The 24,604-nt window shown below is 30.6% G+C and overlaps 2 protein-coding genes across 8 annotated transcripts in view; both read left to right on the plus strand.

Annotated features, from left to right (window-relative positions):
• Positions 1 to 20,336, plus strand: part of LOC143045768 (ras-GEF domain-containing family member 1B-like) — a 57,507-nt gene extending 37,171 nt beyond the window's left edge. For 3 of the 4 annotated variants that reach the window (XM_076218495.1, XM_076218497.1, XM_076218496.1), the window contains 17 exons: positions 1,841 to 1,897; positions 5,828 to 5,923; positions 7,116 to 7,205; positions 8,691 to 8,768; positions 9,383 to 9,471; positions 10,945 to 11,086; positions 12,152 to 12,238; positions 12,646 to 12,711; positions 13,045 to 13,113; positions 13,396 to 13,491; positions 13,906 to 14,049; positions 14,474 to 14,608; positions 14,994 to 15,061; positions 15,364 to 15,448; positions 16,502 to 16,568; positions 16,962 to 17,034; positions 17,483 to 20,336. In XM_076218495.1, the coding sequence (XP_076074610.1) occupies positions 1,841 to 1,897; positions 5,828 to 5,923; positions 7,116 to 7,205; positions 8,691 to 8,768; positions 9,383 to 9,471; positions 10,945 to 11,086; positions 12,152 to 12,238; positions 12,646 to 12,711; positions 13,045 to 13,113; positions 13,396 to 13,491; positions 13,906 to 14,049; positions 14,474 to 14,608; positions 14,994 to 15,061; positions 15,364 to 15,448; positions 16,502 to 16,568; positions 16,962 to 17,034; positions 17,483 to 17,504 (1,464 nt within the window). In that variant the 3' untranslated portion in view covers positions 17,505 to 20,336. Of the gene's footprint in view, positions 1 to 1,840; positions 1,898 to 4,335; positions 4,488 to 5,827; positions 5,924 to 7,115; positions 7,206 to 8,690; positions 8,769 to 9,382; positions 9,472 to 10,944; positions 11,087 to 12,151; positions 12,239 to 12,645; positions 12,712 to 13,044; positions 13,114 to 13,395; positions 13,492 to 13,905; positions 14,050 to 14,473; positions 14,609 to 14,993; positions 15,062 to 15,363; positions 15,449 to 16,501; positions 16,569 to 16,961; positions 17,035 to 17,482 lie in introns of those variants that run through there. The other variant, XM_076218498.1, reaches the window with a different exon arrangement.
• Positions 20,337 to 22,590: 2,254 nt separating this feature from the next.
• LOC143045769 (dynein axonemal heavy chain 3-like) overlaps positions 22,591 to 24,604 on the plus strand; it is a 61,459-nt gene continuing 59,445 nt past the window's right edge. For all 4 annotated transcript variants that reach the window (XM_076218500.1, XM_076218501.1, XM_076218502.1 and 1 more), the window contains exon 1: positions 22,591 to 22,799. In XM_076218500.1, the coding sequence (XP_076074615.1) occupies positions 22,779 to 22,799 (21 nt within the window). In that variant the 5' untranslated portion in view covers positions 22,591 to 22,778. The remainder of the gene's footprint in view (positions 22,800 to 24,604) is intronic.

Below are 24,604 nucleotides of genomic sequence, written 5' to 3' on the forward strand. Positions count from 1 at the left end.
TTGCTTCCGCCAAATTTTGTTCTTGCGATAAACATTTGTTTCTCAATATGTCGCTTAGATATTTGGTATATGATATCGAACAGTTTATGCGCTTTTGAAATTTACCCTGCGTAACCGAATACTTTTCTTTGTAGGAGTTATCTCCCCAAACACTGTTTTCCTTATGTCCACGACTCCTTCGCAACCATAAAAGATTACGACAAATTTATTTTACAAAATTGCTCGTTATATCCTTCTCATGATTTGTCCTATTTTGACTGAGGCGATATGAACGCTCCATATGAGAGTTATTTCCCCTTATGCATTTGATATAAGTGCTATGCATTTCTATCTTGTAAACCATAAGGGATAGAGACCTAGGATCTTTTGATTTGAGGTCCTTGGTCCAAAAAAATGAAAATTAGGTCAAGGTCAAAGGTCAAGGTCATATTCTAATTTTTGAATTTGGCTTATTTTCACTCATTTTCATTAACCTTATAAGATATCGACAAATTATTTTGACTAAATTGTTAGTTGAGACATGTCGTAACTTAATAATTTTAGTTAAAAGGGTGCGTAGACAATGAATTGGAGTTTTCGCCCCTATCATATCTAAAATTATGTGTAAAGTGATATAACTTACTAACCATACATATTAGAGACCTAGGTTCTTTTGACTTGAGATCCTCAGTTTTTGACCTTGAAATTGAGGTCAAGGTCATAGGTTAATTTGACGTTCTAGATTTTGACCTTTGCTTTAAATTCATATCTATATATCATAAAGCCATATGAACTGACATTTTAGACTGATTTTTAATATTTTAATATCAAAATAGATATTAACTGGTGGAAAGACCTTCAATTGTTCTCTGAACAATTGGTGTTTAATTGTTATAGTTTCATGATTAATATTTTTTAAAAGCAATCAGTATATCGTTGAAATATTGAGAAATTTTATCCTAAAATAGAGGTTATACATGAATAAATGAAGAAAGATGATGCTTTTTTCTTAACAATAAAAGTATAGATTACTGATGTATAGAATCCCTTGAGGATAAGACTGAATAGCAATGAATTATGTTCCTCCTTTATGACCATGAATAGAAATACTTTACACTTGTTATCGGTACTAAATGTTATCCTTTATTTGGAACACTTTGGTTCTAAGAATCAATTTGGTAAAGACTGCCAGACTGCCAGAAATAGTTTTTTATTTATTTTTCATAATAAAACTTGACAGATGATACTTATCCATATAAGTAAGAATTTTCATTTCTAAAGTTTTCTGAGAAATATGGATTGCTTTCTCAGTTCCATTACAGAGCGCATACTATTTATATCAGTTGAAATAAACATGTTTACGGTACTTGCACTTTTCATTGCATTTGGATTTCAAAGGGAAATGTAATTAAATCTATATACAAGCAAGGAATTGTATATTTAAATACATAATGCCTTTGATACTAGGGATACCCATATGAGTTGGAACCAGAGAAATTTGAAAAAGAGAGCTGACCTTAAAATTGAGGTTAAAATGCATTGGTATTACTTCAGATGGGCAGATAGAATTTGTTCTGATTATGCTACCTCTTAGTAAGGATATATAATGTACTTGATTTTCCTATCGGAGATTATGGCTTTCTTCGTGCACTCCAGCTTTCTCTTCCAAAAAAACTGGCTGCCATAAAATAGTTCAAAAATGGTGTTTAAAAGTGGCGCTATAACACCAATCAATCAATCAATGTACTTGATCTGCAGTAAAGCTAGAAGAAAACATTTCCGTATTAGATAGTCTTGACAGACAGAAATATTTTATATAAATTTAAAATGTCATGTTTTAAATATTTTATATTTTTTTCAGCCTTCAATATTTGGTACAATTGCTAAAGAAAAACCAAATAAAAAAGAAAAAAGATTGGTAAGTGTTCATCTCTTTCCTTAACAGTAAATAATTGAAGGCGTTGGTTTAAGTTAAACTACATGTAGAGGACAAATTTAAAAAGGACCTCTGTGATGAATGTTGAGTGAATCCTTTACAAATCTGTGCCTATTTTATGAAATGTTCTTATGATAAGAATACATGATAAGTAAAACTGAATTATCCACAGCTTAAACATATTTTTTCTGGTTATTTTTTTGTTGAAAAAAGTCAATATTTGCCCTTTGAGCATGTTGAGCTTGAACCTGGTAAATTTCAGGAGTTCTCACAGTAAATTTAGGAGTCAATGGCCTAGGTGCCAATAATAGGAAGTCATTACTTATTATTCTCGAGCTATAATGAGTGAAGTATAGCAACAAAGTAGACACAGTATTAGGAATGACAATAGTTTGACCATATTTGGCCAGGATCCAATAAAGTAAATAAGTATCTGTACTGAGAAGATATAATAAAAAGATGTGGTATGAGTGTGGTAAAACTCAAGGTTAAGTTTGTTCGGGTGACAATAGTCTTTTCATATCTTATGATACATTTTTGGATAAAACCGAACAGTCACACTGAGGACATCTTAATCAAGTATAAAAAAGTCATTGATCCTCTTGGATCACATTCAAAATGCATGCCCTTGATCAAGGTTAAGATTTATAAATATGTCTTCTTCATAATCAAGTGTTTGTGGTTACATATTATTTATAGCAACTTTTCATCCTGCATGTTGCACAATATACAATGTATAATTTAGCTAAAAATTAACTGAATATGATTCCTGGGGTCATTGTTCTCTGTAATAATGTTAGAGCAACATGGGATATAAAATACAATGTACCATGATGTACCAAAACTTACAGCACCACATATATGACAGTCCATCCAGTGGCGGATCTTCATAAAGGGGGGGGGGGGGGGGGGGGGGGGGGGGGGGTTGCTGACAGACCTAATGGGGGGCCCACTCCAGTCATGCTTCAGTAATTCCCTATATAATCAACCAAATTTTTCCCACGAAAGGGGGGCACGAGGCCCCCAGCCCCCCCCCTCCTGAATCCACCTATGCATCATAAAATCTTATTGGAGGACTTCATGGTACAACAACAACAACAATACTTTATTTTAAGAGGGTTACACAGTTAGCTATATAACTAATCTTCCCTGAGGCCCTCATCATGAGAAATCAAACAAAATGCAAACATATACATTGCATACATTAGTATAAAAAGTCAAGTATGATAATAATGTTTAATACAACTTGATAAAATGTGATGAAAAAAATAAACATGATGACATGATCAATTTTTAATATTATTGATATAGCTAGGTTGATTTCAATAAATGATCTGTTATTTTGTATTTGAAAGAATTAACATTTGTAATATTTCTTAACGGTATTGGCAAATTATTCCACAAGAATGGTCCAGAATACATAAAAGATTTTTTGAACAATTCTGTTTTTGGTTTAGGGAGTATGAGGTTTCCTTGAACAGCATTTCTCAAGGGGTATGGATTTCTGTCTGAAACATAATGAAACTTGTTAGTAAGATATGATGGGGCATCATTTTTAATGCACTTAAATGTCATCACTAACTTATGATATTTTATTCTCTGTTCAACTGTCATCCAGTTTAAATGTTTGAATAAGGGTGCAGAAGGAGCGAATGGGTCTGTTTCTAGTATTAATTGAAACAAGGGGTCAGTTCAATTTTGAAGAATACCATAACTGTCCAAAATTTTCTTTTAATTGGCCATAATGGGATTGGGATAATGTTTTAATATGGGTGATGCTGTAATATGATCTATGATTTTGAAATAAGTAATTATCATATTGTAGATCTTCTGCCAAGAAAAGTTGACAAATACAGGATATTTCTTTAAAAGCACATTCAAATTGCGTCATCTATGAGTGATTAAATCCCAAGTGTCAAGTGTTTCATTCATTATGTAAGACGTAAATTTATAGCTAAAAGTAAGACAGATATCTTAAGTTTTGCCTTGTGTAAATCTAAATGTTCAGATTTTTTCCTTTAAAAATCATTATACATGTATCATACTATTGCCCTCTTATGAATCCAACTGTAAGACGTAAATTTAAAGTGTATTTTTTTGGCATTTTAACTCTTTTAAAAAACCTTCAATTTAAAATTTCATGTAAGTACTACATGTAATGCAAAATACTTGTTTAAAAAGACTAACAGTTAATACATGTATAAAGCAAATTGCCAAGTTTCAAATAGTTTTGAGTTTACATGTTACATGAGAAATTTGTTTTTGGATGAAAACTGACCTTGGATGAGTGTCTGAAAGGAAATAACTTGTTGAGGTATAGGGCCAACAGGAAAACAGTTGTACATCTTTGTCAACGCCTTCCGTAATTTAACCGTCTTTTCAGTAATTAAGCATCTTTAACATGAATCTCCTGTGATTATGTTTCTAACTTCTTAGCAATAGATCTGCATTTTGCATTAAGGAACTTCTCTGTGTTATTCTGTTGCTAATGGATAACCATGTGGATTATAACTCTAACATAAGAGATTCTAGAATGGAGGTCAATCTCAATTATTTGCTGCAGCAATTAAGGGTAGGTGGCAGTTATAAATTTGCCAACATTTAATTGTTATATGATTACTGTTGTCAAATTGCATATGACGTAAATGCAATCTAAAGACAGGACTGACACCTTTGTTAAGATATAGGAAAATAAATGTTTAACAAGAGATCGATGATATCTTTCACTGATTTTTCTAATACAGGTTGACTTAAATCAATATAGTATTGCATAATTATAAACATTTCAATGGTTCTGACTTTTAATATGCTGCTGATTCATGAGCAGATACCCAGTTGTCAATACTGTGACGTGACGTTTTGTTTTTTAAAGGGATAAAATTATCACCTGCATTTTCATTTAGGTGAGTGTTGCATGGAAAAATATTTTGTTATTTCATTATCAGTTATAAATTTAAAAAATTGAAAGTAAAAGAAAATAATGTTGTGCATCAGTAGGATTTAGATTAAAGGCCAAACAAAAAATATGTGTTTTGAGAGCTTCCTTCTCTAGCACAAAAATAGGGTAGGTAGGATTTCTTTTTATTTTGCTAAAAAAAAATTACCTTGTGTATATCAGGAAACTGCAAATTTTGTTGCCCTTCATTACCAAAACTCAACTTAAACTTAGTAGGAAATATGAGGTTTAAAACCAGGGTAGGTAGGGAAACACTGAAACACATTTTATTTTTGATTTACTGTCAGATTTTCCTTTGTTATGCTTGCAATATGTTGCAAATCAGATGGCTATTGATGCACTATAAATTTAAGTATGAGTGTACTTGTGTTTCCCTATGTATATTTTCAACTGTTTGAGAAAAATTTTCTAAGTACGCATGTTTTGGATTAAAAAATAGTCACTAGACATAAAAGAGTTAAAAGCTGCAATTCTCAATTTTACTTTAGAAACAATAGGGGCTTTTGTTGATGCTTCTTTTACAGTTAACTATGTCCATTTACATATATTGAAAGTGATACTGCTTTGTGATTTGTTGCAGTGATTCAAATTGTCAAGTACTTATAGAGAGCGCTTTTTGAAAAGTCTATATAGGGGGAAGTCAAACATAATTGTGATGTTGTAACTAAATTTCCTCTACTTCTATATTTGTTCAAAATTACCACAAGTTAAAAATAGAATGATGAATGTTACAATTTATATAAAAAACACTGTGCACATTGATCAACTGACAAACAACCAGAATTTGTTATATCAGCAAGCACCTGTCATACAGAGCATAAGTGGTTGGTTTGGTTTTAGATTTTTAAATAATATATGGGCTAATTGTTCTAGCGTATATGTATCTTTTAATCCTTACTGTGTTGTACTGATCATTCAGAATCATTGCATGTACAAGAATTTGATATTTTTTGCAGAGTGTTGGGCCACAGATGATAAGTCTTTCTCGCATGTTTGATCTAAGACCATCAGGATACGACAGCCAGGTACCAAGTCATTACACTGAAGACGAGGTAGGTGTTACTAACTCTTATGATCTTTCTTAAAATACAAGGCATAAAAATGACTCAAATTTTCAGCAGATCTTTGTCTTGAAATATAACAGACTTCCAATAAAAAAAAAATGGATTTTTTTTTTTGTAATTATGTTAGGGTTCAATGTGATAAAATAAAACTTAGATTGGAACTTTTTAGATGCACTTTTTATTAAAGTTTTCTATTTGAAGACAAAAAAATGATCTGTATAAAACATTTGTTATGGTTGACAATGTTTTATTGAACATTATTGATCTCATTTATTATGTATGTTTGATTGTTCTGTGTGTTTCTATTAAGCAGAGCGTGAAATATTATAATTACTCCTTGTTGCCTTATATTTTATATCTTTTTAATGCATTTTAAATAGTGTAAAGTTGTTATTGAATCAATGATACTGTTTACTGGATAATCTATTTTCAGTCATATTTATACCAGTAAATCATGCCAGGGTATTTATACCTGCTCATCATAATTCTATAGATTAGCGCTAATCAGTTTACAAAAATAGTACATAATTTTGTTATTATAGATATAGAGAAATTCTTTCACAGCCTTTTTGTTATGAAGTTGAGATATTGTTAATAAAAGCTTTTTTTATGAATAAATAATATCCATCAATTTGTAAGAGGCGGACATTGATTCTTAAAACTCCTCAGGAAGATTGTTCTTCATTAAAGGAAAAGGTTGGATGATTTCCTTTCAGTAATTGCCAGGTTTCACATGCAGAATGAAAAACAAAGTTCATATCTTATAAGATGTGTTAGATTACATCAAAACAATTTAATTAGGGCTTCATATATATATATATATATATATATATATATATATATATATATATATATCAGAAAGAACTTGCCAAGTTTCATAAGTATTTACCTAGTTGATGAAGTAAACAGCAGTTTTTGGAATCTATTACGTCTTTATGTTTGAGTAGTAATGTTGACAGTTACATGGTTATAACATATTGTTTATGGAGAATAGACTGCAGTTGATAGCAAATCATTTTATAAAATTGGATCAATTTTAATGGCATATTGATTTTATTGTGCGATGATCAGTCACGTTATTATAAATCCATATTGCTGACTCGATTTGATCACATCTGATTCATCTGTTATCCGTAAAAGTGTGTAAAACGTAATACTTGGAATTTTAAATTTTCAACAGGCATTAATCTTTGAAGAAGGAAACCTAATGGCTGGCTCATTAGAAGCCCTGATACAACACCTTGTACCAACCACAAACTACCATCCTGATGTAAGTATATGTATGTATAATCTGACGGGGGAGGGAAAGGAGGGGGTCAATATGGAGGCGATATGGAAGAGATTGATGGGGAAAGCAGGCTTAGCCAGGAATTTTCAAGGGGAGGGGTGGGATGGATACAATCATACTCAACTTTAACAGTCACAATTCAAACAGAACGTCAACTTTAACAGTGCTTATTTGTTTTCAAGAGGGGGTTTGTACGAACCCCCTGGCTACGGGTGTAATAAGTACAGACAGATCTCAGATGAGGCATCAGATAGAATATTTATTTATATACACTATTGCATCTTAATCCAGTGGATATTTTCATCAGCCAAACATTAGGAGGAGAGATGAACTGGATTAATAATAAAAAATTGCTGGATTTATAAAAGTACTTCTTTTCAAAACTATCCTCTTGTCTGTTATTCATGTTCTTCATTATAGTTATGTAATATTGTAATTTGAATGTATCCATGTTTGTTTGTTTTGTTTTTTTTAGGGGATGAAAAAAAGGGGGGGCAGATGTTAAATAAAATATGTCAAACAGATTTCATAAGGTGTATTCCAACATTAATTAATACAATGATTGTTGAATTTTATTATGAGATATTGCTTTATATTAACAATTTAATGCAATGAATTTTTATTTTTAAAACATTTTTTTCGTGTGAAGAACTATGTTTTTAAAAGACTGCTCCAACTGACAGAGAAAGACATGATAATGAATGTTTTGTTCCTGGTACTTGTCATTAATGAAAATGCCAGAAAAATATTTCATTTTTTTAAGAAAATGTCAGATGTTATTTTAATTGAAAGTTGTCTGATGAAAGAGAATGTTAAATGTGAACTGGGGCATATATTTTCTTTTTTAACTAATTAATCTGTAGCAAAATATAAGTCCTGTAATCCAGTAATGTGGTTTTCTCATTACTGAGGTCTGGGAAACATATAAGAAATGGTAATTCTTTAAAATGTCTTTTCCTAGAGATAAATCTTTTGGAAGGAATATATGTATGGACTGGAAATGATTTGTGAGGATATAATTGCTCTGTCTGCCAGATATTTTTGGTTTTTATTGATTAATTGTCAACTTGTGCCATGAAATATTTCCAAAAAGAAGAATAGAAACTGATAGTACATTCTGGTCGATGGTGCATGAAGACCATGTAACATTTAATATATTAATCATTTAACATGGCATGAAAATCTGCCCTAAATTTGTTAATTGTTGGATATACAAGATCAGGCACATATATATATATTGTATTGATGAGAGTACCAGCTGTTATATAAAGATTAATGGAGATTTTATAGTTAGGATGAGATGTAATTACAGAGGACTTTTCATTGATTAGTAATGAAGCCTTCAGGTTTTGATTATATTTGATTACATTTTATTGATAAACAATCTACTTTTATCTACTTTAAAATCATTGGGCAGGTAACAGCTGCTTTTTTGTAACCTTATGTATTTTACTTCCTGTTTTTCAGAGAACCTATGTTTTTGCCTTCTTGTTGAGTTCAAGGCTTTACATCAAACCTCATATTCTTCTGAAAGAAGTCTGTCAGGTTAGTATTATAAACAAAATAAACATGACTCAAAGTTCAATCTGAAGCTGGTAAAAACTAGTTCAGATTTTGGTTGTCACTAAAAAATATGAAAAAAAAAAGATTACACATGAACTTTGCTAAAAAGTCTTGCTAAACCTCCATGTCCATAGAAAACAAGGACACAATTGAATATTAGGTGCAGCTAGTTTTAGTAGACAGTGGTCAACACCAATCCTTAATGTATGAGTTAACTACATTGGTCAAGACCAAGCCTTGATATAAGGGTTATCATACCATATTCTAAACATTGTTCAAGACCTATCCTTGATATAAGGGTTATCAAAACCATATTCTAGACATTGGTCAAGACCATCCTAAATGTAAGGGTTTACATATGTGTTAATTTACCTTTTATTGTTCCTGGCATGAGGCAGACTTCATTACTAGACAATATATCCTATTGAAAAAAATTCTTATTTATACCTGTTAAAATGGTCAGTTGAAACAAATGTCTGGCATCTTATCAACCAAGATTTGATAAAGTGGCACTTTTTGTGTTTTTTCTGCTGAATTCTTAACACCTGTTTGCATTTTTTTGATAGATTCTATATATATAGTTTATATTATTTCAGATATGTGTATTCCAACAGAATTTGGCTGAAGATGAAATAAATCAAGAAAAACTGGGAACATTTGGTCCAAATATACTACAGTTGTTAGGGTAAATACCACTTTATTTTATTAAAATAGATCACCAGTTTTAAATCTTTATTTATATTTAAATTTGATTTTGAATTGTTTTGATTTTCCGTTTCCAGATTTAGAAAAAGTTATGACAATGTATTTTTAAACATAGATCTTTTTATTCCCCTTTAGAAATAGGTCAATTTTTCACTTTTATTTCATTTTCCCCACAAAAGGAAATAAACATCCTAATCCCATGAGCATCACAAGGTGGAATGTCCGATGTGGAGGTGGGTTTTAAGAAAAAAAAACATTCTCTTGCAAAGATTATGTATTTATTTTTATCCTAAGCACTTATCAGACAGGAGATTGGTACTTAAGAAAAAGTGACAACTTCTACCACATGATAAAACAGTATTTGATCATGCATTGTATGTGTGGTTGTGGCTTCTATTGACATTTTCTTGATATACAGTTTATACTTGATGTTTGGGTATGTGTGCAAGATAAACAACAGGCACCTGTCATTCTTATAGATTACTGTAGACAAATTATGCTATGCCACCATGACAATATCATGGTGTTCTTTCAGTCTCTCTTTTGTGTTTGACATTGATTACTGTAGACAATTCTATAACTCCATGACAATATCATGGTGGTTTTTCAGTCTCCACTATTGTGTAAGACACTAATTACAGGTACATGTCTACATTGATTATAAAGTTAATATCACAGAAAAAATAATAAGTATCAGACTGTCAGAGTATAGAAAAAATATATAAATGTACAATTATAGAGGGGTACAATGAGAGGAATAAAAGGTTTATGCCGATCGATGGCTGGACATTTTTTTTCTAAACAAAATGAGAGAATATTGGAATCTGATTAATATACTGTAAATTCAGAAATTATTGCCAGGTTTTTATTATTGTGAAAAATGCGACAAAGTTGTAAACGCAATAATTTAAACTCGCATTTTGAAATGTTTTATATGAATTAAACAGGATTTTTCTCAAAATCGTAAAAATAAAAATCGCATTTAAGTCTAAAATGACAAAATCGCAATAATAAATGCACACAATAATTTCTGAATTTACAGTAGTCAGGAATCTATTTACATTAAAGCATAGTCAGGATTCTGTTAACAGTTAGACATACTGAACAGGTGTTCGAAGTGAAACAAATTATATATGTTCTGTCAGTCAAACTCTGTAGTTGAAGAGCATTATATCAGGCTTAATAAGATTTTCCCATTCATTAATTGCTTGTTTAACATTGTAAGAATTCCAAGACTCCAACTGTTTTATAAAGTTTAATTTAAAGGTTATACCAATTTCAGCCCACCTAATCCATGTTTCTTGTTTCTGTAATAGAATACATCAGGTACACTGAAGACTAAAGGAAGCTGAATGCATTTTTTTTTAATTGAAAGCATTCAAAAGGGTGATTCATTCATAAATGAAAAAATGTTTATTGGAAAACTTAAGAAGTAAATAATTTTTTTTTACAGAGAATGGACAGAAATGTTTCCCTACGATTTCCGAGATGATAGAATGATGAAACAGTTAAAAGAAATCACCCAAAGAATCATTAGTATTTATCCAGAACTACAAACAGATTTTGCTAGTCTTACTCATAACTTAATTAATAAGGTAAGCAATAGTATAAATGATCAACTGCACCCAACCTGTACTTTATACAACAAAAAGATAAAACATAATTGGATTTTGAGCTTATCCATTTGAAAAGAAAGTACCATATGTATACAGATATTGTGGTTATTATAAAGTGTGTACAACTCAGCATGCACTAAATTTTCATTATACAATAAAAACCACAGAGTACAAACCACAAGCATTTTCTATTTAGAATAAACACAGGATTCATTGATGAATATTTTTGTAAACATATTAGCCACCTCACTCTTATCAGATAACACAAAGTTTTCATTCATAAAAAGTTTAAATACAGAAGTTTTATGTTTATTTTATCAGCCTGATGAGTAACATTAGCAGTCTTAAATTTAGGTCAAAGATATTACTAATGTTTATGATTGTAAAAAATACAACTAAATGTAATTTATGTAGTGCGGGGTCAAATGTTGTCATGGACCACACCTTCAACAACTATTGTGGAAGTCATAACATAAAAGTGTCACACTTTGCACTTTAACCTCATTTATCTCCCCTTAACTTTCAACAATAGTTGTCTCCCTTGTTTTACCTTGGAAATAATCCAGTATTTTGGTATTTTGAGATAAAACTTTTGGATAATCAAAGATCTGCTGTTATATAAACTTGACTTCCTGTAATGTTTTATTGATAAAATCATTAAGAAGCACTTGATTACTTGAATAAATATAATTGATTGTATAATACAGATGTGTTATGGTAAGAGAATGTTGTTAGTGGTTAATAGTGAAAGTTTGGCACTTTTACTAGTTTGGACATTTATTTGAAACTGTTCCAATAATGAATGTGTTTGGCAAGAATAGGGTGTTTAATTTTGATATAAAAGTTATAGATATTTGAAAATTTTCCAAATTCCTTAAAGTAGAATCAAAAACATTTGCACATCTTGCAAGTTCATTCATTAAAGTGATAGATTGGATGCTAATTAAAAGATAAATACTGATTCATTTCCACAGAATTTGTTTACAGTTTCTTGTCTACTTAAAATGCATAGCAATTTTTAAATTTTCCTTCACATATTTTCAGTTGTCCTCATTACATAAATATGAAGAAGAATTGTCTAAGATCAACACAGAAGCTGTACGAAAGTCTAGTATTCAGGAAGTCCCTACAGTAAGTTTTTTCTCTGATTTGACAGGTTACAGGAAATATTACCTAAGAAATATGCCATAAATGATATATAGCTTGCAATGGAAGATCAAAGGGATTACATATTTAAGATTTTACAATACAACTTGTAAACATATTTTTTCCCTTTCTTTATTTGCAACTTTAGTTCATTTTTCAGTTGCATGCCTTGTAGGTTAATTAATTGGCTTCAGAGAGTAGCTGACAGTCTTTCACATGCCAAAATTATATCAAATATGCTTATAGCGATTAAGAAAAGCCAGGAGCCAATGCTTTGGTATCAAATCATTAAGCTTGATAGTTTTTTTAAGTTTTGCCTTAACAGCATTATAGTTTATATAAAGGATTTTTTTTACATGCAATTATTTAAATCACTTTCTTTTACATTGTAGACTGACATTACAGAAATCTGTCCTAGTCCATTAGAATGTGCACAACAACTCACTCATATAGAATTAGTAAGTATTATTAAAAAGAAGTTATTAAGTAAAAGATTTAGAAAATTTTGACATTTTGATCCTTTATGTGATATGATATTCTGAAAAAGTACTTAGAATATATTATGTAACAGATGTTAAGTATATTTAAAACCTGAATGATATAATCAAGAATTTGTAAAATTATTTACATGAAATTGTTAAAATATAACCATCTGGATTATGCATCACTGAGTTCAAAGTATCTTTTTACATTTTGTATTTACATGCTTTGCCTCTTAGTTATGTTTCATATTAGAAATTTATAAATCTAGAATTTTGTTAAATGTTAATTTTTGTCATAACTTTTTTCAGGAACGACTTGGACAGATTGGTCCAGAAGAGTTTGTTCAAGCCTTTGCCAAAGAACCAGTCAGCTCAGAGGTATGAAGTTTTTAATATATAATCAGACAGTTTAATTAATCAAACATTTATGATTTACAGAGTTGAGTTAATGTATACTGGATTTTTTAAAAAGTTTTATTTTGATTCTTTCTGTTAAAACATTAAACCAGTATCCCAAATGGCCGTAATGTATACAAAGTAATTGTTAAGAAATTTGCAATACCTTATAATCAAATCTCTTATCACTGATTTCATAAGTAGAAATTTATCTGTGTATTAGAAATGATGTTTATATATTTACACAGTGTTTTTTTATTACAGACATCCTTTAAAGATATGAAGAAAACCTCCAATTTGGAAGCTTATGTTAATTGGTTTAATAGATTAAGTTACCTAGTCACAACAGAAATATGTTCAGTAAGTATAAATATGTCACAAATAAGGAGTATGCTCTGTTTTCATTCAAAATATAAAAATGAGAAAATGTGATATGATTGTCTGTGAGACAACTCTCCACCAGAGACCTAATGATGTAGAAGTTACTGTAGGTCACTGTACAGCCTTCAAACATGAGCAAAATCATTACCACATAATAAGCTATAAAAAGCCCCTTAATAACAAATAGTTCATTAATTTGCTCATGGCATCTTAAAAATGTTAAAAAAATGAAAGAAACACTTATATACAGATATCAAAAGGACCAGAAATTTGATATTTAAATATTTTGTTGCTAATTTAATGGTTCCAGTAATTGCATGGTGTGATCTGTAAATTCACAATAAAAAATGTATGTTTAACAAATATTTATGTTCATTTTGTTTTCAATTTCAGCATTTAAAGAAGAAAAATAGGGTAAAAGTGATAGAATACTTCTTAGATGTGGGGAAGGAATGCATCAACATTGGAAACTTTAATTCTCTGATAGCCATTATAGCTGGTCTTAATATGAGCCAAGTGTCAAGGTTAAAGAAAACAGTAAGTAGACATAGAACCTATGCCTGTCTATTTATCAGACTATAAAACAGCCATATTGGTCATCCTGAATATGCATACATTTAGTTAATGTAATTTGCTGCTGGACATTAAAACAGTCATCTGTCCAACCATCATTTGTAATAGGTTCAATTGATATAGATTACAAAGATGTTTTTTTTGCATCAGGTTTTATGATATTTGTCTTGGTTTCTAAACTTGAAGGATATTGTTATCATGATCAGATAGTATCAATAAAATCAAGGACTGTGTTATCATTGTTCAGCCTATTCAAAGGGAGACAATTCATTTCTATACCATAAATAGCAAGAGCAAGCTTACAATTGTTTCATATTCACTTCATTAGAGCAGGTTAGGTCATAACTCCTTTACGTGGTGTTAATCATTATTATGTTTTGTTTTTTAGTGGGCTAAAGTTAATACAGCAAAATTTGAGATTTTGGAACATCAAATGGACCCATCAAACAACTTTGGCAGCTATAGGTCCTGTTTGAAGGCAGCCATGTGGAGATCAGAGGGCGCTACCAATGCACGAGAAAAGGTATGTCTTAATGGAAAATGAAACAATCATTTGTCAAAGTAAATAATGAATCCTATCAGTTATATTAATGAGAATCATTTTTGTTCAATTATGAGCCCATAAGGTACATGCACATGCATGAGCTTTTAAATTGTAAAAATTCAAATATTTGAATAATATAAGACCATTTTATATGTGTAAAAAAATAAAAAAATGTAATTTTATGAGAAGACTACTTTTATACAAAGTTCTAGAAACACTTTAGAGGCATACAACACCACCAGACAAAGAAATATCAAATTCAAAGGGAGATAATTTGTTCAATTTTATTTAAATTATAATTTATTTTAGAATGATTTGAAATACTAATCCCATTTTAAGTTAGTTTTGTTTATTATATTTTCAGATAGTCATTCCTTTCTTCAGTCTGTTTGTAAAAGATCTGTATTTCCTTAACGAAGGCCATTCTAGCAAGTAAGTATTTGTTATAAGAGTTTGTGGTTTTAATCTGAGAAATTAAAAAAAGAATTTTGGAGAAATTCAAATGAAATGAACATAGGGCCTATAGCTTGTAGTGAAAAAGAAGGGGGAAATACAAATAGAGATCATCCTAAAAAAAATAATTATAGGAACTCATTGTTATACTTGATTGATTGATTTATTCAACTTTTACAATAACATGTACAATGCTTCAAATATGGACCTAAAAATATGAAAATTGCGTCTTATACTTATAACCTTTTCATGTTTTTTAACACTTAATTATTGTCTTTTAGATTAGAAAATGGTAATATCAATTTTGAAAAGTTCTGGCAGCTAGCTAAACAGATTTCAGGATTAGTCACCTGGCAACAGGTTCAGGTGAGAAGTCAATTTAACATCTATTTATCTAAGTTAAAACTCTAGATTTCAAAAAATTAAACAAAACATTTTGTATGCTGGAATAATGCATAAACTTTTCTAAAATAAACAATGAATTTAGATTGCAAAGGAATATTTTGCTGAAATAGATGTTCCAAGTGAATTTTGGAGAAACAGAGCCAAAGTAAATATTATAAGTTATCTACGTTCATATCCGTAGATATGGATATTTTAACACCCTGAAGTACCCCAGTACACCATGAGGCGTAGCCGAAGGGTGTACAGGGTACTGAAGGGTGTTAAAATATCCATATCTACGGATATGAACGTAGATAACGAATTTATCCCCGGTCTTAGTCCGAATCGGGCGAGTTTTATGGAAATTCGGGTACAAAGTGTAACGCGAAAACAACGTTTTTTTCATTATCTAAAAAAGTTTTATTGAAATTTGGAAATTTTACATATTTTTTACGGGGTGTAGGGTACTACCTTTGGTAGAACCCTACAGGTAGTCAAATATAAGACGTTATTAATACGGAGACAGAGAAACTGGATTGAGTCAAATTTGGCGCTCAATGTTGTGAGCGTTACGCCATAGATGGTGTGACGTCAACGTTGGTAATTTGCATAGCTAGGTCAGTAGTCCCATTCCTTGAAAATGTGGCAGTCAAGTGATGCATTTAATGAAATGAGTGTAAATGATCGGCATAATAGGACAAAATCGTTAATGAATTAAATATTTAATTACAAACATCATGGATAATCTACAGATTTCAATATTTCACTAGGAGCAATCATGAAACTAAGGAAAACTTGCGTGAAGTTCCCCGGGATAATGGTTAGCAACGTCCGGGGATATGGGTTAGCAACACCCAGGGGCTATGGGTTTTGTAACGACGTGCGTTAACCAATCAAAATCCTAGATATATACTAAGCCGGGGATAATAAAATATGTAACAAGAGTAAGTAAATGTAATTGTTTACAGCCAATACAAATGTACTGAGAATTTTGAGATTTAACACAATGCTCATTTTCAGTTTTATCTGTTTCAGTGTCCATTTGAGAAGAAGGCAGATGTTTTGCATTATATTCTTACAAATCCAGTTTTCTCTGAGTCAAGTAAGTACAAATTTGTTTAATTATCGCTAATGAATCAGAATTGAATGATAGAATGTCAGTCAAGTGGGGGGTTTAGTGCTATAAAACCAGGTTTAATCCACCATTTTCTACATAAGATAATGCTTGTACCAAGTCAGGAAAATAACAGTAGTTATCCTTTCGTTTGATGTGTTTGAGCTTTTGATTTGGCCATTTGATTAGGGACTTTCCCTTTTTGATTTTTCCTTGAAGTTGATAGATTGATGACGAAATGTATTTTAGTGAAATGAAATATTTTATTCAAGCTCAAATATTGACTACTATTTAAAAAGAAATATGATTGATTATTGCATTTAACCATAATCAACATGACATGCCCAGACATTTTCAGACGAAATGTATTTTATTTTTCAGATTTAAGTTTAGCATCATTTGAATGTGAAGCACCATTCTCAAAAAATGAAAAAGAGAGACACAAAGACTTAAAGTAAGTCACAACAGTTGAATAAACATACTACACTTTTAGTATTTAGCTGAATTTTGTCTCTGATTGACCTTAGATCTGCTCCAAATAACCTTCAGATTCCAAGAAACAATTACTTTTCAATGGTGATGTCAAAATTTTTAAATTGTATTGTCAAAGTCAATGGAAACTTGTGTGATTTTACGTAAGGGAGGACAAATATATGGGTTTATTAAATTCTTAACTACAGGCACACTTCAATACTATGTACAAAGTTCTTTGAAAATCCAAGTTAAACAAGATAATCATAATACATAATGTAAAGTGTACATAACTGAATGCATTATCATAATTTTTATTCCTTCAAATAATTTACAACTTATTTTGTATTTTGTTAGAAATGTATGCACTTGAGAAATGAAAATACCTTTTTAAATCAATTGTAACACATGTCTATTTGGGTTTTTTTTAGATCAAAAGTTGGCATCTCATGACGAAGATAAAGCAATGTAAATAAAGCATGGTACCTATTACCTGGTGTTTACTGCAGATGACCTTGACATTTGTACAGTTGTTGATGCACCAGTGTAGAGACTTGAACTGGTTTATGATTTTTAAATCTTGACCGGTCCAAGAATAGAAGAGATAGTCCTACGGTCAGAATACTTGTATAGCTGTTGGATGCAAAAAAGACTTGATGATTAAAACAAACGATGACTGTGTTCCTTTGACATTCCAGCCATAGATAATCACATGATAATCATGTGATTGTCATATTTGTTAGTGCTATATCTTTGTCTAGTGCAATGTTTTCATTGATTTATCATGCCTCATCACAACGAAGTTATCAGGACATATTTTGTAGAGTTATATTTTAATTAAATGTATGTTAAATATTTGTAGTCAAATCTAATGAATATATTTAATTGATATGCTTCATTAGATTTTGTTAGTTTTAAAATGATATATTTATTAAATTAACTCCTATCTGAATATATATGTACATGTACTTAACTACACTCTATTACCAGCTATAGTTAGTACAAATGCAAAAGGTAACACAGATTCAAATATACAGTACAAGATTGCAAAGTCCATTGTATTACAATACCTATTGGAACAGCAGAACATATGCTGTACTCAATAGCAAAAACAGTTGTTTGAACAATATTTCAGGACAGAGATCCTAGATATATCTACTGTACAGATAGCTGGTTATAGGGTGTGTTCATTGGCCATTTTATTATGTAGGATGTCAGGGTTGTTGACAAGTATTCAATTAGCAATGTCATCTTTCTGCCCAAGATTTATTGAAGGGTTACAGAGTTTTGTGTGTTAGTGCTTATTTCTTTTAAAAACAAATGATTATTTTAGCAAATGTGAGAATAATAATTTGGCTGATAAATAAGTAAAATAAAATCAAACTGGACTGAAGACAGAATATTTCACGCTTGAAACCAAAAAAATATGCAGAATAAGATTTATTGCCAAATTAATCTTGTTAAAAAATTTACCTCAAATTATTTGACCATTCCATTCATTCAATTTGACATTGTTCATCCCTGCTAGTCAGTGACTCATCATGGTTATGTGAACTTTTGAAATAGACTTAAGGTATTGAAGCTTTTGCTTTTGATGTTTGACTGTAAATGGCATTTACTTAGGAAGAGGTTTTGTCAAGATTATAGTTCTTATTATTTAAAGATACTTTTATATATGTGCTTTGTCAAAACTAGGACTTGATTTGTCTATTTGAAGCTTAGTTAGATTAAGAGGTTTTTTGTTTTTTTTGGTTTGCATGTTGAATCTAGTTTTGCAAATTGGTAATGCTAAACAGAAATTACGCTGAAAATTATTTTTATATCTTTATTTTGATAGAGTTTGTAATGTTATTGTTATCTTCTTAGCTTGTTACATTTTATAGAAAGCATTAGAATGATTAATTTACCTTTAAATGGAAATTCTAATAATGAATGACACACAATGACAAAAGTAATTGTAGAAAAAAACAATTGCCCAATTTATAGAATGATACACTTACAGTGTTAATTTAATGGATATGTAGTAATTTGACTAATGGCCATAACCTCTTCATTTAATTGTGATATCATTGAGGCATCAAGTTAAATTATTCAACCAGTGTTATGAATGCTTAAGTTATTAAAATACTCATGTAGATATAACAGTTTTGATGTAAAAAATGGTTATAAAACATTGAAAGAAGTCAACGAACATTTTTCACCCATTTTCTGAATGTATGCATCAATGTTAGAATTTGATCTATTATTCATTTGATATTCCAAAAATTTAAATTCATATTCATTCTATAATAAATTTATAGGAAAGAATGTCAATTAAATTTGTATTAAGTTTTGAACCATGTATAGCATTTCCTATCACCATTTACTCCAGAAGCTTTGAATTTCTTAATTAAACAAAAACACCAAGAGGATGCTGTTTGTTCTATTTTAAAACTAGAGATCTTTGCTTATTCATCCATCAACAAAAATGTTCATTATGTATACAGAGCTTCACTTGTTGTTGATCACATTCATTGAGATTATTCTGGTATGGTGCTTTTTAAAACATTATTTAAGATTTTCACATCACATACATCTGAAATTTACACTTGGTTTTGTGATCAGAGATTTTACACTTGTTAATTAAATTTCATATTGTTTTGGAAATTTTAATTGTTACTGAAATGTTATATTCGTTTTGGAAATTTCCTAAGAATTTTATCAACTTTTAATGTTATATTTCATGTCAGCCAACTTTACCACTAGAAGTTCCAGATTTTATTAGATATTTTTACACACTGGTTTTTCCATTGCTTGCTTTTTGGTAATGCAAAAAAATGTTAGAATTAATGTCCCAGTAATTTAAACTAAAATCTGATGTTACTTTAATAGTATTGTTGGATTAGTGACAGTTGTTATAGATTATTAATGATAGATATGCATATAAAATTTGGAACTTAGACTTACTTATAAGGGAGATAACTCCTAGTCACATTTGTAAGTGGAATAACTCCTAGTCATTATGAAATCTACATACTTCATTTATCATACATAGTGTAAAGCTTTGAATGTTTGTTTTACATATTGTTACTGTGAGAATGATTTTAATTGTGGAAAAGAACATGTTATATCTAAACTTCATTTTACATGGTACATTTTGTTTTACTGTGTACTTGTTACTGCTCATTCAAAAGGTTGAGAAAGTTATTTGTTATTACCTACTATGTAAATATTTGATGATTTATATGGACTTGTTGAATCTCTCAATGAAAAATAAATAAATTAAAAAAAATATTAATAAATGAAGCCAGGTGTTTTTATTATTGATTTGAAAATTAGAATATGTGGTATGATTACTGATGAGAAAAACTATCCACTAGAGTTCAAATGAAGAAGATATACACAGCCTTAGGTCACCCCATTGTCTTCAACATTGAAAAAAATCCATACCCTATAGTCAGCTATGATAGACTGAGACTTGAAAAATGTAAACGCAATTTAAATGAGAAAATTTATTTATAACCATACATTTTATGAAAAACAAATATGATGGATATGCACCAATGACAACCACTTAATAACTGGCTCCTGACTATGGACAGACATATAAAGAATGTGGTGCTATTCAACATGTGTGTGGGATCTCAACCCTCCCCTAACCTAGATCAGTGGTTGGACAGCACAAAATAAGAACCAACTATAAGTGCTTGACTCAACAGAATGGTTTAAAGCACAAATAAAACAACTACTTGCATAAAACAATAGAAATGAAGCACCAATATAAGAGTACATTTGAACTCACAGTTACTGAAACCGAATTCAAATCCAATAACAACTTATAGATCTATCATGTTATCCTATACTAAACTATCAATCGCTACACTTCCAATGAATTTAGCTCATGAATGGTAACTTATAGAAATTATTGTCCTTTAATGGTAATTTTTCACCTTTAAAGCTTTTGTCCATTTTCTTAAAACCATTTTATCATTATGAACCGTAGAAAAAAAAAGATCAACAATATAAGATAAATTTTTGTGTGGTGAACTATTTAGACTCTTACAAGCTTATTGTTATATTTTATTGAAATTTAGGCAATATAAGAACCTTAACATATAATGGATTAGAAGAAGGATGATACAAGGAAAACAAGGGACTATATTGTATGCTCAGAAATTTTGCCCTTAATAAAGTCATCTACCCCTGAACTCCACAAAGACCTGTTTATAGCTCCTATATTGCCATAACCAACTGATATATTGTTTTATCGAGTATGCATGTGCATTACCCTTATAACTCATATAAATGCCTTTTTGGAGGTGTTTGGTTTGTATAATTTCAAAACTCATGTCATCACCTTACATGTTGAGGGAAATCCACCATAAATGGTGTAAGTTGGCAGGTCTGTACATAGTTATAAAAAGATGTGGTATGAGTTCCAATGAGACAACTCTCTATCCAAGTCACATTTTGTAAAAGTAAACCATTATAGATCAAAGTACAGTCTTCATCATGGAGCTATGGCTCACACTGAACAGCAAGTTATAAAGGGCCCCAAAATGACTAGTGTAAAACCAATGGTCTAATCTATATAAAAACGAGAAAAGAGAACACTTATGAACCCAATCAACAAATGACAACCACTGAACATCAGGTTCCTGACTTATGACAGGTGCAAATAAATGCAGTGTGTTTAATATGTACCAGTCTTCACCCTTACCCTATAGTGCATGGATAGTTCTTGTTATAGAATGAAAATGTAATGAATCCTTTTAGTTTTTAGTGGTTGGTATATTAAAATAAAAAAATGCGATTGATTGCCTATAATTTTATGAGACAAAAAACCACCATAAATAAATAATTGTTGATGTAAGCAACTATAAAAAAAACACTTTATAGTATGGAAACAACCATTTAACTTTTTGGAGCTGTGAGAGGACAGGATTTTGAAAATTAATATCCTGGCATGATTAGAGCTGAAAATAAATAATCTTGCATAAAGACAAAATGAAAAGTGAAAGTATTAAAGCAGTGAAGCCTTTGCAAAATTATAAGATAAATAAGTGTAGCATCAGATTTAAATACATAGTCAATCAGCAAGAATATACATCCTGGAATCATCCTGCTTCCTATCTTTAAATATGAAACTACATGTACTATTATAGTCTCAGATTCAATGCAAATTAAAAGATTTTTTTATAAATTGCCATTTGGTATTTACAGAGACATATATATATGTCTCTGGTATTTAGAATAGTTTGTATAGAATAGAATAGAATATCTTTCATTTCCATAATAGGTACCCTCAAGTGGCATGTATATTTATCATTTTTGGGTTTTTTTTTTTTAAAGCAAATAAAATCTTAAATTCGAATGATGTGTCAACATGTTTATCTATATACAGCAGTCCTGACTGGATAAAAAAAGAGATTTATGCGGTATTTTTAAATTTCCCGCGTTAAAACTTTAGAAGCACCTTGGGCACATTGCTTTTTCCCAATCACTATTACGTTTTTTAAAAAGATTTCATCCAATCAAAAGGTTCTATTTTCCTAGCAACAAATACCCCGGATGCTGCTTATGAAAATGGTGGACATAGCAAAGAAACCGATTCGGAGTTAAGCATGGATCTAAATATTGTATAACGACCTCATTTTTATATAGTGTAGCTCAACGCTTATTAATCGTTACTGAGGACACACGAAGTATTGCGTTCAACTTTTAAATTATTGCTAGTGAACAGCTGAAATGGCCATGGAAAGGGCCAAGGTAAATAAGTCGTGTAAACAAACACTTTGATTGAATACAAAGTACTCAGTACATGAAGAAAAAATCATAAGATAAATTGGATGTTAAAATTTCCTGTCAACCACTTCCCAGGACTTGATACTTTTTGTTTCCTATCCAATATTCCAATTTGTTACTTAGTAGATCTTGTTCATGTTGACTGTTGTTGTAATTTAGACTTTCAGGGTTATACACTATATAGGGGGTCTTATTTGGTGGGGGGATCTGATCCTGTATCCCGCTTATTGTTCAGTGAGAATCCTGTGTCCCTTTTCTCGTTGCCATAATAGCGCATAAAATTTCCTGTGTCCTGCTGGACTTCGTTTCCCGTTTTCACGCTTAATTATTCAACTTTCATGTGTCGTGCTTAAAAAAAAATCAGCAAATCCTGTGTCACACTTAGACCCAATGAAACCCACTATATATGAGGGTAGTAATGGGTACCCCATTTGATGAATGATGGTAATACACCTTATCGCTATTTGTCCGCCATTACTGGATATCACACAGGTTCCCGTAAAATTTTGACGTCACAATACAAAATATCTGACGCCACAATGGAAAAGTGATTGTTGTATGCGTCAAAAGTTCAAGCGGACGGGTCAGCCGGGATTAGCGATAAGGTGTATATTTAAGTTTTGAAATAACATTTATGGAATGACGATAATAAATTAAGGCTCATTTGACATGCTTGATGCTAATGATAGCGAAAAAAGGAGTTTGATGCCTGACGTTTAAGGTTGTTTCTACTCTCATATAGTGTACTGTAGCTATAAGGCTACCATAAGGAATTAAAGAGAAAATTACATGACAAATATTTCAAACCATGTACAGGTATTTTTTAATAAAATGAGAGTTTGACAGGTGCTTCATTTGTGTTTCATGAACTCCTAAAGGTCTATGTCTGATTTATAAAGTTGTGGGAAAATATCTGCTCATTCATGATGACAGTGATGTTTTCCAAAATAACTAAATTGAGTGAAAACCTTGAAAGAAATTTTTGTACACCTTAATCATCAATATTTGTCTGCCATTTAAAGTGTTAAGGTCCCAAGAGATGTCAGACGCTACATGTACAAATGAAATTAAAAAGGTGACTTCAATGTTACAGATATGGCAATTAAATATTACCAAATAGCGTAAAGGTGTCTAAGACAATCATGACATATATACATTGTATGAATACAATAGTGATACACACTGTAACCAAAATTTACACTTCCACTATTTATGCTCCATTCAAGAGCATTTTATATGTATATGTTGCATGGTTGTACATGTACCTGATAATTTCTCATACATGTAGGTTATTGGTGCATGTTTGTTTTAATTTATATGGATCAGGTGTTACCTGTGAAAGAGGATGAAGTATGTAAGCTAACCCTGTACATGTTGATTAGCCTTCCTATTTTTTTTTTTTAATTTATAAACATAATTTTGATTGATGATCAGTCAATTATAAATAAGTTTTTGGTAGATTTTCATCCCAGCTGGCTTCCACGACAATACCAGATTTTTTTTTAATCCTATTTGAAAGAAAGCAAGTCCATAAAGGTAATCAATATTCCGATAAAAAGTTTATAAATTTTGGTGTTCCACAGGACTTAACACTTGGTCCAGGGTTCTCGCTAAGGATGTTTGAAGGTGAGTCCAGGGACTCATCATTTTAAGCCATGATGAATCCAACAGCAATTGTGGCTATGGGAAATACATACAAATGTCTTCATTTTAGAAAACCACTGCTTGGAATGAAACTTAACATGTCACAAATGTTCCTCATTAGGTAC

Source organism: Mytilus galloprovincialis, chromosome 9, assembly GCF_965363235.1.
Source record: "Mytilus galloprovincialis chromosome 9, xbMytGall1.hap1.1, whole genome shotgun sequence".
Lineage (NCBI taxonomy): Eukaryota > Metazoa > Mollusca > Bivalvia > Mytilida > Mytilidae > Mytilus > Mytilus galloprovincialis.